At 40.3% G+C, this 19682-nt stretch overlaps 1 protein-coding gene across 1 annotated transcript in view; it reads left to right on the forward strand.

Moving 5' to 3' along the window:
* The window catches only part of LOC115181926 (zinc finger protein 625-like), a 29050-nt gene extending 13830 nt beyond the window's left edge, over positions 1-15220 (forward strand). The window contains exon 2 of the mRNA XM_029743619.1: positions 14056-15220. Coding sequence (XP_029599479.1) covers positions 14056-15038 — 983 coding nt within the window. The 3' untranslated portion in view covers positions 15039-15220. The remainder of the gene's footprint in view (positions 1-14055) is intronic.
* Positions 15221-19682: the final 4462 nt, after the last annotated feature.

The following is a 19682-nucleotide window of genomic DNA, read 5'->3' on the forward strand; positions in this document are numbered from 1 at the left end:
TTTGCTGAGTTTATGTATGTGTATACAGTACCAGTCAAAAGTTTGGACACACCTACTCATTCAACGGTTTTTCTTTATTTTTACTATTTTCTACATTGTAGAATAATAGTGAAGACATCAAAACTATGAAAATAACACATGGAATCATGTAGTAACGAAAAAGTGTTACAGAAAATAATATAAAATAATATTTTAGGTTCTCTGAAGTAGCCACACTTTGCCTTGATGACAGCTTTGCACACTCTTGGCATTCTCTCAACCAGCTTCACCTGGAATGCTCTTCCAACAGTCTTGAAGGAGTTCCTACACATGCTGAGCACTTGTTGGCTGCTTTTCCTTCACTCTGCAGTCCAACTCATCCTAAACCATCTCACTCGGGTTGAGGTCGGGTGATTGCGGAAACCAGGTCATCTGATGCAGCTCTCATCACTCTGTAGTAAAACAAGCCTGTAATGAGTAGGTGTGTCCAAACTTTTGACTGGTCCTGTATATACAAAACCAACTCTTTCCAGGGTTTTTCTTTATTTTGACTATTTTCTACATTGTAGAATAACGTTGAGGACATTGGTGTTTACATGTCCTAATAATTATGTACCGTTCTAGTAACAACCCAACAATTGGCCACTATCTGTCTTTATAGCAAGTAAAGGGAGATTACATTTGAATAAATACATATTTTCATACATTTCTATTGAATAATACATCTCAAGTTCTATACATATTTTCTGTACAAAAAGAATGCAAAGGTTAGATAGAAAGGTTTAGAACAAGCCCCTTCTGTTACAAACCAAATGCTGGACTAGAAGCATGGGGTAATAATGTTGAGTTTTTTCCAGTGGAGATTAGTTTATGAATTGCCTGGCTGGGCTGTGGGACAGTGGAGATTAGTTGATGAATTTCCTGGCTGGGCTGTGGGACAGTGGATGTGTAGGAATGATTCAAATTGACCTGATAACAGCCATTTCCCAGGTAGTATTGTGAATAACTAATGGCTATTAACCTGTTAGGGTATAGGGGGCAGTATTTTCACGGCTGGATAAAAAAATGTACCCGATTTAATCTGGTTACTAATCCTACCCAGTAACTACAATATGCATATACTTATTATATATGGATAGAAAACACCCTAAAGTTTCAAAAACTGTTTGAATGGTGTCTGTGAGTATAACAGAACTCATTTGGCAGGCAAAACCCTGAGACAGATTCTGACAGGAAGTGGATACCTGATGTGTTGAATTGACTTTAAGCCTATACCATTGAAAAACAAAGGGGGTGAGGAATGTTTTGGCACTTCCTATTGCTTCCAGAAGATGTTCCCAGCCTTTACAAAGTGTTTTGAGTCTTCTACAGTGAGATCTGACTGAAGAAGAGCTTTGGAACGGCGATGGCCCATTAGACACCTGGCGTGCGAGTTGATGGTGGGTACTCTCATTCCGAAACATTTTAAAAGAGAACCCAATGGTCCGCCTTGAATTTTATTCATGTTCTGGTTAAAAAAGGCCCTAATGATTTATGCGATACAACGTTTGACATGTTTGAACGAACGGAAATATATTTTTTCCGTTCGTGATGTGAAGTGAAGTCCGGCTGGCTTAGATCATGTGCTACAACACGGAGGTTTTTGGACATAAATGATGAGCTTTTTTGAACAAAACTACATTCGTTATGGACCTGGGATTCTTTGGAAGTGACATCTGATGAAGAGAATCAATGGTAATGGATTATTTACATAGTATTTTCGATTTTAGATCTCTCCAACATGGCGCTTAGTCTGTATCGCAATGCGTATTTTTCTGGCGCAGTGCTCAGATTATTGCAAAGTGTGATTTCCCAATAAGGTAATTCTATTATTAATTAATTATTTTGTTGTCATGACTTGACTGCCGGTATTGGAGGGAAACGATTTCCTGAACATCAACGCCATAGTAAAACGCTGTTTTTAGATATAAATATGAACTTGATAGAACTAAAAATGCATGCATTGTCTAACATAATGTCCTAGGAGTGTCATCTGATGGAGATTGTAAAAGGTTAGTGCATAATTTTAGCTGATGTTATGGTTTTGGTGACGCCTGTCTTTGAATCGACAATACACTACACACAGCTATTGTCAATGTACTCTCCTAACATAACCTAACTTTATGCTTTCCCCGTAAAACCTTTTTGAAATCGGAAAACGTGGTTAGATTAAGGAGATGTTTATCTTTCAAAGGCTGTAAGTTAGTTGTATGTTTGAGAAATTTGAATTTTGACATTTATTTGGTTTCAAATTTGCCGCTCTTGAAATGCACCTGCTGTTGATAGGATGCGCCACGGGTGTCACGCTAACGTCCCACATAGCCCCAAGAAGTTAACCAATCGGCATCCAGGATCCAAATGTACGGTTTTATAATGAGGGATCTAGTCTAGATTAAATCTCATAGGAAGGACGTTTTATCATGTGGAGGTTTCATTCAGGTCTCTCTGTTTAACCGAATGCTCTGTCTTTGGCAGGAGAGAGACCAGACTCTCACTCTGACAGCAGTAAGAGTCCTTCAGAGGAACCAGACCCAGAGACTCCCAAACCAGTGAGACGACTCAACTGCTCTCAGTGTAATAAGAGTTTCAAGTTGTCATGGAACCTAAAAGAGCATGAGAGGGCACACACGGGAGAAAAGCCTTTCCACTGCTCCCAGTGTGGAAAGAGGTTTCCACGATCACAGAACCTAAAAATACATCAGAGGACACACACAGGGGAGAAACCTTTTCTCTGCTCCCAGTGTGGAAAGTGTTTTACCCAATTATGGAGCCTGAACAAACATAATAGAATACACACAGGAGAAAAACCTTACCACTGTTCCCACTGTGGAAAGAATTTTAGGTTGTTGGATAAGCTGAAGGAGCATGAGAGGACACACACAGGGGAGAAACCTTACCATTGCTCTTTGTGTGAAAAGAGTTTTACCCAATTAGCTTACCGAAAAGAGCATGAAAGGAAACACACTGAAGAAAAGACTTACCAATGTTCCCAGTGTGGAAAGAGATTTTCACGATCACAGGAACTAAATTCACATGAGAGGACACACACAGGGGAGAAACTTCACCACTGCTCCCATTGTAAAAAGTGTTTTATGCACTTAGGGAGCCTGAACAAACATAATAGAATACACACAGGAGAAAAGCCTTACCCCTGTGCCCATTGTGGAAAGAGATTTTCTAGGTCACAGGACCAAAAATCACATGAGAGGACACACACAGGGGAGAAACCTTACCATTGCTCCCTATGCGAAAAGGATTTTACCCATTTAGGGAGCCTGAACAAACATAAGAAGAGAATACACTCTGGAGTGAGGCCTTACTCATGTTCCCATTGCCTAATGAATTTCAGGTTGTTAAATAACCTTAAGGAGCATGAGAGGACACACACATCTTACCATGGTCCCAGTGGAAAATATTTGACCAATTTAGGGAAACAATAAGATCATGAGAGGACACACGGGAGAAATCACGCAGTTGTTCCCAGTGTGGAAAGAGTTTTACCCAGTTAGGGAGCCTGAAAAGGCATGAGAACACACACACACACACAGGGGAGGATAAGCTCACAGCTTGGAAAGAGTTCTAGTTAGGGAACCTAATTGTGGGAAGACATTTTCCTAGACGGAGGACCTGAATTCACATGACAGAATAGACAGGCTGTGTTCTGACTTATAATGATTGTTGTTTTATGCCACATTAAATCATATTGTTTATATGAAATATTAATCAAGAATAGGCCTGTTTTAGTATTTTTTTCCTCTGGAGACATGATTATGTCTAAAATCAGATAATTTTAAAATGTATTTTGTTTTGATTCTAGACTTTGATAGATTGGATACATGTAAGAACCCTTAGATGTTCATGACATGATTTGGATATGTTAAAATGTAAATTATTAATTGGATGAATATAGTGTGTATTTCTTGATTCTAACCTTGAAACCTCAGGAAATGTATTTGTTTTGTTTCATTTAGTTCATTTGTGTTCTAGTCTCCAAGCTAAAGATGTATGAAAATGTCTTCAAAAAGAAAGGAGGACCAAGGCACTCTTCATATAATTAATTAAAATGCCTTTATTAATATGGCATGTTCAATAGAAACAATGTTTTTAAAAAACCGACGCTTTTCGGCTGCATGGCCTTCATCAGGGTGTACAAAGAAATAATACAATGTTCTCTGTTTAACAGCTTTTCCAATTAACCCTAATTAGAAGGGGGAGTGGTTAAAATTGATTGGAAAAGCTGTTAAACAGAGCACTCTGTAGGGTAGCACCATGGTGTAGCGTGCTCTCTCGTAGAGGGGGAATTTCATGACTCTCCTGTGAAGATCAAAAGGATTAGGTTACATAGGGTCCTCTACAGCATGCTCTCTCTCGTAGAGGGGGGGAGAGCGAGAAGTCGACTGTTTTATGGTCGGTCATAAAATACACTGCCCCTATGCTCTGTAGTGTTCGAGATTGGAATGTAAACTGTGTAACACGGAGAGACCCTTGGACAATAATTAAACAATATTTATATTTTTGAGAATATGGGAGTGGTCCGTGGACACTTAAGGGTCAGTCATGACGAGTGTGCTTTATTTAGTGATCTCATGAAGGACAGGAAACACTTGCAAATTGTTGAATTTCTAAGACCAGAAAATAAGAAGCGGTAGCTACAAGTTCAAATGGTTGCACTACAACTCTACCAAAGGACAAGACTATACAGCGTGGAGCATTGGCTACACGGCTGGAAATGGTTCAACTCTGAGACTATCGATTCACTACAGAAGTAAGAAGTCCTAGGCTGTCAACCTACCAGTCTGCAGCCAGAAATGTACGAAGCCTAGGACAAGAATACCGACAACCGCCGAAACATCTACAGTATTCTATGCGACAACCATGCCTGACGTATCCATTATGAACACAACCAGAGACTTTGTCGATTGACTCTCCAGCAGATGGACCGGCGACCACAGAGAGAGACAACAAGACAGTCATAAATATGTCAATTTAATTTATTTTCAAATGGGCGGTAGTTCATGTTAACTTATTTTGGCTCAAATCCCGTTAACGGGATCGATTTGACAACAGCCAGTGAAATTGCAGGGCGCCAAATTCAAACAACAGAAATCTCATAGTTAAAATTCCTCAAACATACAAGTATTATACACCATTTTAAAGATAAACTTCTTGTTAATTATATGCAACGCAGGACACGTTAGATAAACAAACTAGTAATATCATCAACCATGTGTAGTTAACTAGTGATTATGTTAAGATTGATAGTTTTTTATAAGATAAGTTTAATGCTAGCTAGCAACTTACCTTGGCTTCTTGCTGTCCTCGCGTAACAGGTAGTCAGCCTGCCATGCAGGCTCCTCGTGGATTGCAATGTAAGGCAGGTGGTTAGAGCGTTGGACTAGTAACCGGAAGGTTGTAAAAACGAATCCCCGAATCCCCCCTTAACAAGGCAGTTAACCCACGTTCCTAGGCCGTCATTGAAAATAAGAATGTGTTCTTAATCTGACTTGCCTAGTTAAATAAAGGTGTAAAAAAAAAAATGTAAAAAATATATATAAATCGGTGGCCAAAAATACCGATTACCGATTGTTATGAAAACTTGAAATCGGCCCTAATTAATCGGCCATTCCGATTAATCGGTCGACCTCTAGTCTACACCCCCTTTCCTTTGACTACCAAGCCGTCATATCAGTTTCGTCCACTAGGGACTTTTTCTTTGTATCATGTAATACCCCATGTATGAACTAATTGTGTGTGTTTTCATGTATTTCTGTGACTTGATTAGTTAGTTAGTAAATAAATAATTTTAACCAATTTGTATATAGCTGATTCATAATTTATGCTAGGGTTCATGCAGATATCCAAGGGTTTGCGACGTTCAGTAATCAGAACTGATGAGGTACAATTCATTAATAAGTGACTCTTTTGATAAGATATGAAAAGAGTTGATTTGGGAAATAGAGACTCTATAAACATTTTCTCGTGGTGCCCCGACTTCCTAGTTAATTAAAGTTTAAATGATTCGTATAATCACGTAATAATAATTACACAGAAAATTGATTTGATAAAATAACAGTCTTCACATTTTTAATGATAGTCACGGAATGACACTACCATGACATTTTGTCTTCTACAGTGGTCCTCCTTTATGGGATAAACCAGTCCTTTATGGTTATGGGTTCAGCTGTATAGGATAAACCAGTCCTTTATGGTTATGGGTTCAGCTGTATAGGATAAACCAGTCCTTTATGGTTATGGGTTCAGCTGTATAGGATAATCCAGTCCTTTATGGTTATGGGTTCAACTGTATAGGATAAACCAGTCCTTTATGGTTATGGGTTCAGCTGTATAGGATAAACCAGTCCTTTATGGTTATGGGTTCAGCTGTATAGGATAAACCAGTCCTTTATGGTTATGGGTTCAGCTGTATAGGATAAACCAGTCCTTTATGGTTATGGGTTCAACTGTATAGGATAAACCAGTCCTTTATGGGTATGGGTTCAGCTGTATAGAATAAACCAGTCCTTTATGGTTATGGGTTCAGCTGTATAGGATAAACCAGTCCTTTATGGGTATGGGTTCAGCTGTATAGGATAAACCAGTCCTTTATGGGTATGGGTTCAGCTGTATAGGATAAACCAGTTCTTTATGGTTATGGATTCAGCTGTATAGGATAATCCAGTCCTTTATGGTTATGGGTTCAGCTGTATAGGATAAACCAGTCCTTTATGGTTATGGGTTCAGCTGTATAGGATAAACCAGTTCTTTATCAAATCAAATCAAATCAAATTTATTTATATAGCCCTTCGTACATCAGCTGAAATCTCAAAGTGCTGTACAGAAACCCAGCCTAAAACCCCAAACAGCAAGCAATGCATGTGAAAGAAGCACGGTGGCTGGGAAAAACTCCCTAGGAAAAACTCCTGAGAAAGGCCAAAAACCTAGGAAGAAACCAAGAGAGGAACCAGGCTATGAGGGGTGGCTAGTCCTCTTCTGGCTGTGCCGGGTGGATATTATAACAGAACATGGTCAAGATGTTAAAATGTTCGTAAATGACCAGCATGGTCAAATAATAATAATCATAGTAATTGTCGAGGTTGCAACAAGCACGTCCGGTGAACAGGTCAGGGTTCCGTAGCCGCAGGCAGAACAGTTGAAACTGGAGCAGCAGCTTGGCCAGGTGGACTGGGGACAGCAAGGAGTCATCATGCCAGGTAGTCCTGAGGCATGGTCCTAGGGCTCAGGTCCTACGAGCGAAAGAAAGAAAGAGAGAAAGAGAGAATTAGAGAGAGCATATTTACATTCACACAGGACACCGGATAAGACAAGAGAATACTCCAGATGTAACAGACTGACCCTAGCCCCCCGACACAAACTACTGCAGCATAAATACTGGAGGCTGAGACAGGAGGGATCAGAAGACACTGTGGCCCCATCCGATGATACCCCCGGACAGGGCCAAACAGGCAGGATATAACCCCACCCACTTTGCCAAAGCACAGCCCCCACACCACTAGAGGGATATCTACAACCACCAACTTACCGTCCGAAGACAAGGCCGAGTATAGCCCACAAAGATCTCCGCCACGGCACAACCCAAGGGGGGGCGCCAACCCAGACAGGAAGACCACGTCAGTGGCTCAACCTACTCAAGTGACGCACCCCTCCCATGGACGGCATGGAAGAACACCAGTAAGTCAGTGACTCAGCCCCTGTAAAAGGGTTAGAGGCAGAGAATCCCAGTGGGAAGAGGGGAACCGACAAGGCAGAGACAGCAAGGGCGGTTCGTTGCTCCAGCCTTTCCGTTCACCTTCACACTCCTGGGCCAGACTATACTTAATCATAGGACCTACTGAAGAGATAAGTCTTCAGTAAAGACTTAAAGGTTGAGACTGAGTCTGCGTCTCTCACATGGGTAGGCAGACCATTCCATAAAAATGGAGCTCTATAGGAGAAAGCCCTACCTCCAGCCGTTTGCTTAGAAATTCTAGGGACAATTAGGAGGCCTGCGTCTTGTGACCGTAGCGTACGTGTAGGTATGTACGGCAGGACCAAATCGGAAAGATAGGTAGGAGCAAGCCCATGTAATGCTTTGTAGGTTAGCAGTAAAACCTTGAAATCAGCCCTTGCCTTAACAGGAAGCCAGTGTAGGGAGGCTAGCACTGGAGTAATATGATCAAATTTTTTGGTTCTAGTCAGGATTCTAGCAGCCGTATTTAGCACTAACTGAAGTTTGTTTAGTGCTTTATCCGGGTAGCCGGAAAGTAGAGCATTGCAGTAGTCGAGCCTAGAAGTAACAAAAGCATGGATTAATTTTTCTGCGTCATTTTTGGACAGAAAGTTTCTGATTTTTGCAATGTTACGTAGATGGAAAAAAGCTGTCCTTGAAGCAGTCTTGATATGTTCTTCAAAATTAGGAGGCCTTTATGGTTATGGATTCAGCTGTATAGGATAATCCAGTCCTTTATGGGTATGGGTTCAGCTGTATAGGATAAACCAGTCCTTTATGGTTATGGATTCAGCTGTATAGGATAATCCAGTCCTTTATGGTTATGGGTTCAGCTGTATAGGATAAATCAGTCCTTTATGGGTATGGGTTCAGCTGTATAGGATAAACCAGTCCTTTATGGTTATGGGTTCAGCTGTATAGGATAAACCAGTTCTTTATGGTTATGGATTCAGCTGTATAGGATAAACCAGTCCTTTATGGTTATGGGTTCAGCTGTATAGGATAAAATAGTCCTTTATGGTTATGGGTTCAGCTGTATAGGATAAACCAGTCCTTTATGGTTATGGGTTCAGCTGTATAGGATAAACCAGTCCTTTATGGGTAAGGGTTCAGCTGTATAGGATAAACCAGTCCTTTATGGTTGTGGGTTCAGCTGTATAGGATAAACCAGTCCTTTATGGGTATGGGTTCAGCTGTATAGGATAAACCAGTCCTTTATGGGTATGGGTTCAGCTGTATAGGATAAACCAGTCCTTTATGGTTATGGGTTCACCTGTATAGGATAAACCAGTCCTTTATGGTTATGGGTTCAGCTGTATAGGATAAACCAGTTCTTTATGGTTATGGATTCAGCTGTATAGGATAAACCAGTCCTTTATGGTTATGGGTTCAGCTGTATAGGATAAAATAGTCCTTTATGGTTATGGGTTCAGCTGTATAGGATAAACCAGTCCTTTATGGTTATGGGTTCAGCTGTATAGGATAAACCAGTCCTTTATGGTTATGGGTTCAGCTGTATAGGATAAAATAGTCCTTTATGGTTATGGGTTCAGCTGTATAGGATAAACCAGTCCTTTATGGGTATGGGTTCAGCTGTATAGGATAAACCAGTCCTTTATGGGTATGGGTTCAGCTGTATAGGATAAACCAGTCCTTTATGGTTATGGGTTCAGCTGTATAGGATAAACCAGTCCTTTATGGTTATGGGTTCAGCTGTATAGGATAAACCAGTCCTTTATGGGTATGGGTTCAGCTGTATAGGATAAACCAGTCCTTTATGGTTGTGGGTTCAGCTGTATAGGATAAACCAATCCTTTATGGGTATGGGTTCAGCTGTATAGGATAAACCAGTCCTTTATGGGTATGGGTTCAGCTGTATAGGATAAACCAGTCCTTTATGGTTATGGGTTCAGCTGTATAGGATAAGCCAGTCCTTTATGGGTATGGGTTCAGTTGTATAGGATAAACCAGTCCTTTATGGTTGTGGGTTCAGCTGTTTAGGATAAACCAGTCCTTTATGGGTATGGGTTCAGCTGTATAGGATAAACCAGTCCTTTATGGTTATGGGTTCAGCTGTATAGGATAAACCAGTCCTTTATGAGTATGGGTTCAGCTGTATAGGATAAACCAGTCCTTTATGGGTATGGGTTCAGCTGTATAGGATAAACCAGTCCTTTATGGTTATGGGTTCAGCTGTATAGGATAATACGTGTTGACTCACCCCGTCGGCATCTCCGAGTTCCATCGGTCACTCACAGAGGCTTCGGTATGAAACCGCTACCCAGCTTACCAGCTTCACTTGCAGTCAGATCACTTCTTCCTGTGGAGAACACAATGTTCAGGACTTCAAACAAATGTCTATAGAGCTCAGCCTCCGGCATCTAGCCAGGAGCCCCCCCCCGTACTGAACTAAAACATCCCCTTAAATTTCCCAGGTGTGTTGCAGCCGAACGAGGCTGAGTGGCCTTAGGTGTGGGCGTTCTATAGTTTCTATAGTCTATAGTTTCTAGCCAATCACACTGGTTGTTCATTCTATATTTTCTAGCTAATCACACTGGTTGTTCATTCTATAGTTTCTAGCCAATCACACTGGTTGTTCATTCTATAGTTTCTAGCCAATCACACTGGTTGTTCATTCTATAGTTTCTAGCCAATCACACTGGTTGTTCATTCTATAGTTTCTAGCTAATCGCACTGGTTGTTCATTCTATAGTTTTTCACCAATCACACTGGTTGTTCATTCAATAGTTTCTAGCCAATCACACTGGTTGTTCATTCTATAGTTTCTAGCCAATCACACTGGTTGTTCATTCTATAGTTTCTAGCCAATCACACTGGTTGTTCATTCTATAGTTTCTAGCTAATCACACTGGTTGTTCATTCTATAGTTTCTAGCTAATCGCACTGGTTGTTCATTCTATAGTTTTTCACCAATCACACTGGTTGTTCATTCAATAGTTTCTAGCCAATCACACTGGTTGTTCATTCTATATTTTCTAGCCAATCACACTGGTTGTTCATTCTATAGTTTTTCACCAATCACACTGGTTGTTCATTCTAAACAGAAATGGTTGCTATGCAGGCTGACGAACATTCTTCTCCCTGCTAGCTAGCCAACTAAAGCTAATAGTCATATCAACCTCTGCAGCTGGAATGAAACTAAACAAACTAGATGTATTATTTTAGACTGTTTTTCTATTGATATTTCTTTGTATAAGATAATAATATATTCCTAATAGTGCTGATGCTTGATTTCACCAGGCTGGTTTAGAAAAGTTTGTCTCATCTGGTCACATTCATTCCCTATGGCAGGGCAGAGATCACATTCGTTCCCTATGGCAGGGCAGAGATCACATTCGTTCCCTATGGCAGGGCAGAGATCACATTCGTTCCCTATGGCAGGGCAGAGATTACATTCGTTCCCTATGGCAGGGCAGAGATTACATTCGTTCCCTATGGCAGGGCAGAGATCACGTTCATTCCCTATGGCAGGGCAGAGATCAAATCAAAATCAAATCAAATTTATTTACATAGCCCTTCGTATATCAGCTGAAATCTCAAAGTGCTGTACAGAAACCCAGCCTAAAACCCCAAACAGCAAGCAATGCATGTGAAAGAGGCACGGTGGCTAGGAAAAACTCCCTAGGAAAAACTCCCTAGAAAGGCGAAAAACCTAGGAAGAAACCTAGAGAGGAACCAGGCTATGAGGGGTGGCCAGTCCTCTTCTGGCTGTGCCGGGTGGATATTATAACAGAACATGGTCAAGATGTTAAAATGTTCATAAATGACCAGCATGGTCAAATAATAATAATCATTGTAGTTGTCGAGGGTGCAACAAGCACGTCCGGTGAACAGGTCAGGGTTCCGTAGCCGCAGGCAGAACAGTTGAAACTGGAGCAGCAGCATGGCCAGGTGGACTGGGGACAGCAAGGAGTCATCATGCCAGGTAGTCCCGAGGCATGGTCCTAGGGCTCAGGTCCTCCGAGAGAAAGAAAGAAAGAGAGAAAGAGAGAATTAGAGAGAGCATATTTAAATTCACACAGGACACCGGATAAGACAAGAGAATACTCCAGATGAAACAGACTGACCCTAGCCCCCCGGCACATAAACTACTGCAGCATAAATACTGGAGGCTGAGACAGGAGGGATAAGAAGACACTGTGGCCCCATCCGATGATACCCCCGGACACGGCCAAACAGGCAGGATATAACCCCACCCACTTTGCCAAAGCACAGCCCCCACACCCTAGAGGGATGTCTACAACCACCAACTTACCGTCCTAAGACAAGGCCGAGTATAGCCCACAAAAATCTCCGCCATGGCACAACCCAAGGGGGGGGCGCCAACCCAGACAGGAAGACCACGTCAGTGACTCAACACACTCAAGTGACGCACCCCTCCCATGGACGGAGATCACATTCGTTCCCTTTGGCAGGGCAGAGATCACGTTTGTTCCCTATGGCAGGGCAGAGATCACGTTCGTTCCCTATGGCAGGGCAGAGATCACGTTTCAAAATGTCAACATTGTTTCTGTAGTGGCTTCAAACAACGTCCCAATATTCTAATTAGCCTCTTCCTTTAGACCTTTACAAGGATGTTTTAGCACGTCTCCATGTGTCCAAGAAAATGTCTAAGATAACAAAATCACATTCATTATACTTAAGGGTTTGTCACAGTTATTTTGTTGTTGAATGGTAAAGAAAACAATTTGTCCAGGTAAACATAGACCGGTCCCAGTTGGTAATGATGGTAAACACAGACCGGTTCCAGTTGATAATGATGGTAAACACAGACCGGTTCCAGTTGATAATGATGGTAAACACAGACCGGTCCCAGTTGATAATGATGGTAAACACAGACCGGTTCCAGTTGATAATGATGGTAAACACAGACCGGTTCCAGTTGATAATGATGGTAAACACAGACCGGTCCCAGTTGATAATGATGGTAAACACAGACCGATCCCAGTTGATAATGATGGTAAACACAGACCGGTTCCAGTTGATAATGATGGTAAACACAGACCAGTTCCAGTTGATAATGATGGTAAACACAGACCGGTCCCAGTTGATAATGATGGTAAACACAGACCGGTTCCAGTTGATAATGATGGTAAACACAGACCGGTCCCAGTTGATAATGATGGTAAACACAGACCGGTTCCAGTTGATAATGATGGTAAACAGAGACCGGTTCCAGTTGATAATGATGGTAAACACAGACCGGTTCCAGTTGATAATGATGGTAAACACAGACCGGTTCCAGTTGATAATGATGGTAAACACAGACCGGTTCCAGTTGATAATGATGGTAAACACAGACCGGTCCCAGTTGATAATGATGGTAAACACAGACCGGTCCCAGATGATAAAACAGGTCGTAATTGATATTGATGGTAAAACAGGTTGTAATTGATGTTGATGGTAAAACAGGTTGTAATTGATGGTAAAACAGGTTGTAATTGATTTTGATGGTAGAACAGGTTCTAACTGATAATGATGGTAAAACAGGTCCCAGTTGATATTGTTGGTAACCCCTTATTTACCAATCTAGCCTCATCTTAACTTAACCCGTTATGCACCATTCTAACCCCATCTTAACCCGTTATGCACCATTCTAACCCCATCTTAACCCCTTATGTACCATTCATCCCCCATCTTAACTTAACTCTTTATGTACCATTCTAGTAGCAAACCAACAATTAGCCACTAAGTGTCATTATAGTAATTAAAGAGATTACACATAAATATATAAACATGTTCCATACATTGCTGTTTAATAATGAGCCACCAAAATAAGTTATATACATATTTTCTTTTACATACAAAATGTGTAACAATTGCTGAGGTTGGAGAGGCAAATAGCACGATTTTTACAAATCCCCTTTTTTGTAAACCAAATGCTAGTCTGTAAGCATGGGGTAATAATGGCTAAATGAGTCTTTGTAGTGGACATTAGTTAATGAATTGCCTGGCAGGGTTGTGGGACAGTGGAGATTAGTTTATAAATGGCCTGGCAGGGCTGTGGGACAGTGGAGATTAGTTGATGAATTGCCTGGCAGGGCTGTGGGACAGTGGATGTGTAGGAATAATTCAAATGGAACTGCTAACAGCCATTACCCGGGATTAACATGAATAACTAACAGCTATCAACCAATCAGCATCAAGGATCCACATTTTGTGTTTCATAATAAGGGATCTAGTCTGGATTAAACCTCATAGGAAAACAGTTTTATAATGGAGGTTTCATTCAGGTCTCTGTGTTTAACTAAATACTCTGTTTAACAAAATAATCTGTTTGTTTTTGGCAGGAGAGAGTCTAGACTCTCAATCTGACAGCAGAAAGAGTCCTTCAGGGGAAAACGACCCTGAGACGCCCAATCCAGCGATGCAACACCACTGCTCCCAGTGTAATATGAGTTTTAAGTGGTTATGGAAGTTGAAAGAGCATGAAAGGAAACACACAGGAGAAAAGCCTTTCCAATGCTCCCAGTGTGGAAATAGATTCTCACGATCACATGACCTAAAATCACACGAGAGGACACACACAGGGGAAAAACCACACAATTGCTCACAGTGTGGAAAGCTTTTTTCCCATTTAGGGAACCTGAACAAACATAAGAGAATACACTCTGGAGAGAAGCCTTACCCCTGTTCTCATTGTGGAAAGAATTTTAGGTTGTCAGGTAACCTGAAAACGCATGAGAGGACACACACAGGGGAGAAACCTTACCATTGCTCCCTGTGTGGAAAGGATTTTACCAAGTTAGGAAACCTGAAAGATCATGAGAAGAAACACACAGGAGAAAAGCCTTACCACTGCTCCAATTGTGGAAAGAGATTTTCAACATCATCGGACTTAAAAAAGCATGAGATGACGCACACAGGGGAAAAATCTTACCATTGCTCTCAGTGTGGAAATAGTTTTTTACGATCACATGACCTAAAATCACATGAGCGGACACACACAGGGGAAAAACCACACAGTTGCCCCCAGTGTGGAAAGTGTTTTTTGCATTTAGGGAACCTGAACAAACATAAGAAAATACACTCTGGAGAGAAGCCTTATCCCTGTTCCCATTGTGGAAAGTTTTTTAGGTCGTTAGATAACATGAAGGAGCATGAAAAGACACACAGAGGTAAGAAGCTTTACCATTGCGCCTTGTGCGGAAAGAGATATTCACGATCACATGACCTAAAATCACATAAAAGGAAACACACAGGGGAAGAAAACACACAATTACACACACAGGGGAAAAATCACACAATTGGTCCCAGTGTGGAAAGAATTTAACGCAGTTAGAGAACCGTTCCCATTGTGTAACTATATTTTCCTGATCACATTACCTAATTTCACCTCAAATCAAACCAAGCTATATTTATACAGCACATTTCAGACATGGAATGCAACACAATGGGCTTCACAGGAAAAAATAATTGAAAAAAAAACCTGAAATATTTACGGCACAACAAACATAAGAGGATAAAAAAAGAAGATTTGCAATAAAAACATTTGTGCCCAACTGTGGATAAAAACACTGTTGGGCTAGCACTGCTAGCATTTGTCTGCTCCGTTTTCATGATGGCTAGCAGCTAATTGCTACTTAACAGGAATCCAGGTCACAAACTTGCGGTGCCAGCCGTAAAGGCTGACTGCATTGCGGAACCAGTAGCAATTGCTACTGGTTCCCACAGGACCCACAGGAGCAACCAGGGTCAAGCATCCCGCCCATAGGGATGTCAACAGATCTCCCACCAAGTCAAATCGAGGACTCAAACCATTTATATATTTTGTGAAATTAATACCAAGTATGTCTACTTCACCATCAGCCCATTTTATAGGTAAACTACAGGGTCATGTATAAGCTGTATTTTTTAAAGATCCAATTCGTAATATTGTACACTTATCATAATTAGGAGTCCAGAAAAGTTATCTAGATCTTCAATAAGATATTGCAGGGATCTAGCTTGCAGGCTTAATATAAAACGCGAGTCATTGGCATACATGGACACCTTGTTGTTTTTAAGCCTTGGATTTCTAATCGTCTAATGTTGTTGTTAGAGCCAATTTGGACATATTAGTATAAAAGACAGAACATACAGAGCTCCATGTATGTTTGTGTAAATATATTATATATTTATGTATATGATGAAATATCAGGTACCTTTATGATTTATATTGACCTGATTGAGATATATTCCTTTATTAGTGGAACTTCATTAGTGGAACAAGTTTTTGTTCCCCCTCTTGCCCATTCATTGTACTGTGGTAAGTGTGTTAGTGATAGGATAAAGGCAGGAAGTTGGGACTTCGGGGGAGGAGAGTCCTAGCTAGACACGGGTGCGGTATAGTCTTTTGACCATACAAACAGGCCATTTTATGTATTTTTCACATCAAGTAATCTATGCTTTAAGTTGATTGGAGAATAATTTTTTGTTAGATATAAAAAGAATAAACCTTTTTGTTGCACCATATCCTGGATCTCATTGAATGTTTTTGCCATTTGGGAACTTTGAATGTGGACTGTATGCGTCCGAAACAACCCCGCTTCAGGCTTGGGCTGTGGCTGTGGTGAATTGGTAAGGAAGCCACTACAGTTGTTATCTGATTTTTAAAGCAAGCATTTCGATGGCCATAACGAATAGATATGTTGACAGCGGACACCCTTGTTTAACTCCTCTTGACAATTCAAAACTCTCTGAGAAGAAGCCGCTGTTTACTATTTTACACCTGGCGTTGTTATACATAACTTTTACCTATTGAATAAGAGACTCAACAAAAGAAATTAAATCCAGGCATGTATATATAAAATCCAGTCTTGCTTTATCAAAGGCCTTTTCAAAATCTGCTATAAATACCAGGCCTGACTTCTTAGATGTTTCATGGTGTCCTATTATTTCAAGTAGTATATTATATCCCAATGTATCGTCCATGTAAAAAACCTGTCTGATCAGGATGGACAATACCTGGTAAAACCTTTTTAATTCTGAGTGCTTTTCATTTTGCTAGTATTTTTGCATCAACATTGATGTGTAAGGGGCCTCCAGTTTTTTTAAATAGACTGGGTCTTTATATTTGCCATCTGGGTCTTGTTTTAATAATAGAGAAATCATACCTTCCTGCTGAGTACCTGCCCTGGGGTTTTTCCAGACAGAAAGGATTTAATAGCCTCAAAAAGTTATTCCTCTGTAATTTGGCCCTCGCAATGGTCTTTCTGTGCATTTGTTAATTTTCCATTTTATTTTTTAATATCTGCTTAAAATATTTAGCTTCCTCTTTTAAAATATCATTCAGAGAATCATAGATGACTTTGTCTTTAATAAGTTTCTTCCAATTATTTTGGTAGCGTTTCTGTGTTGGAGATTCAGAAAGAATTTGGTGCATTTTTCTCCATATTCCATCGTTTGCTTTTTTTGTAATAGATTACATTAGATCGTTCTTGAATAAGTTCCTCCAGTTCTTCTTGTTTTTCCTCTAACTTATTTTGTATCTCTGTAGTATCATTTCTATTGCTATCTACCTGAACTATAGGTTCATGTATTTCCATTGTTACTCTTGTCTCTTTAGACAGAAACTATTTTTTTATTATTGATGAATATTGAATTGAATGATCTCTGAAGGTACATTTAAAGGTATCCCAAACAATAAGGGGATTTGCTGAACCTATATTGTACTGGAAAAAATCTGTTATAAATTATTTAGTCTTAGTTACGAGTAAATTGTCCTGCAGTAGACTTTGATAAAATGTCAATATCCCCGTCCACATGAAAATTCTGTAAGAGTTAAGTGAAGGCCAATTAGATGATGGTCTGATCACATTCTGTCTCCTATCAGTAGTTGTTTAACCTTTGATGCGAGAGAGAAAGAGACAAGAAAGTAGTCAAGACGACTAGCTTAATTATGTCTCCTCCAAGTATATCGCAATAGGTCAGGGGTTGTTAGTCTCTAAATATCCACTATTTCTAATGAGTCCATAATATTTGTGATCTCCGTAAGGGCACGGTGATGAGTGATTAGCTTTACGGTCCATTGAGGTACTTAAAACTGTGTTATAGTCTACTAGCATAATAATATGATAATTTGTTGCCTGTAAGTTCAATAAATTGCTATAAATGTTTTCTATTAAGTATGGATCATCCTGATTTGGACCATATAGATTAATACCATATAGATTAATGAGCCAAATCTGTTTTTCCATCCACTTTCATATTCAAAAGGAGCCACCTTCCTTGCGAATCATTCTTGACTGTTTACACATTCGGATCGACATTTTTGATAATTAATATCATCACACCTTTTGAGTTCCTTTGTCCATGACAGAACATTTTTTCACCACCCCGTTTCTTTTGCCACGCAACTTCATCTCAGGATGTAGATTGAGTTTCCTGTAAATAGTATATGTTATATTCCTTTTCTTTCAGCCGCATAAAGACTGATCTTTTCCTATAATCTCTTAAGTCGTTACAATTATAACTGGCTATACTTATTGTAGCCCTTACTGTAACTATATACTATTCTCAGTCTAAATGGACCATAATTAGTGCTTGTAAAGTTACCGCCGTAAGAGGTATTATGACGATCAAAAATAGAGATTTCAAATGTCTGATGTTTAGAATTCAAGAAACAGGTTCTAGCAACATTTGTTTGGATCTGTTTGCCTGTGAGCCAATGCCACAGATGTTAGAAAATTGAGTCAAGATATTACGTGTGTAGTAGATCTGTGTAGGTTGATGTGTATGATACTGGATGTGATTTAGTGAGAGTGTACGATGTCTGGATTAGAGTAAGACTATAATGTGTGATGTCTAAATAAAGAATAACCCAGCCAGTTTGCATGGTTGAGTGTCTGTGTGTGTTTTTAATTATTTATTTTTTTAACTATTATTTTTACCAGGTAAGTTGACTGAGAACACATTCTCATTTACAGAAACAACCTGGGGAATAATTACAGGGGAGAGGAGGGGGATGAATGAGCCAATTGTAAGCTGGGGATGATTAGGTGTAACATGGAGTGTAGCCTTAATATTCATGATGATGATTGTAATCCGTATCGTATAATCGTCATAGTTACATTAAACTTCATTGTCATAGAAAAACACATCCCAGCATTTCGATAGTAATTGACGTTTCACATGATTATGAAAGAGACCTTGCATTACTATAGAGACGGCCTCACTACAGTACAAATGTATCCTGTACAATATGTTATTATTCCCCAACGTGTCTGTTCTGATATCTTCCCCTTGCTTGTTGTAAACATAAATAAACATGTAGACAAAGACACAAAAGATAGACAAACAAAAATCATATTTAATTACAGAAAAGTTCTCGACAATAGAGAGAGACAGAGTGAGAGAAGAAAAGAGAGGGGAGAGGAGAGAGAGAAGCTACTGGGGAATCCTCCACAAGCTACTGGGGAATCCTCCACAAGCTACTGGGGAATCATCCACAAGCTACTGGGGAATCCTCCACAAGCTACTGGGGAATCCTCCACAAGCTACTGGGGAATCCTCCACAAGCTACTGGGGAATCCTCCACAAGCTACTGGGGAATCCTTCACAAGCTACTGGGGAATCATCCACAAGCTACTGGGGAATCATCCACAAGCTACTGGGGAATCCTCCACAAGCTACTGGGGAATCATCCACAAGCTACTGGGGAATCATCCACAAGCTACTGGGGAATCCTCCACAAGCTACTGGGGAATCATCCACAAGCTACTGGGGAATCCTCCACAAGCTACTGGGGAATCCTCCACAAGCTACTGGGGAATCCTCCACAAGCTACTGGGGAATCATCCACAAGCTACTGGGGAATCCTCCACAAGCCAAGAGTGTGCAAAGCTGTCATCAAGGCAAAGGGTGGCTACTTTGAAGAATCTCAAATATAAAATAGATTTTGATTTGTTTAGCACTTTTTTGGTTACTACATGATTCC

The sequence above is a fragment of the Salmo trutta genome, unplaced genomic scaffold, assembly GCF_901001165.1.
Source record: "Salmo trutta unplaced genomic scaffold, fSalTru1.1, whole genome shotgun sequence".
NCBI lineage: Eukaryota > Metazoa > Chordata > Actinopteri > Salmoniformes > Salmonidae > Salmo > Salmo trutta.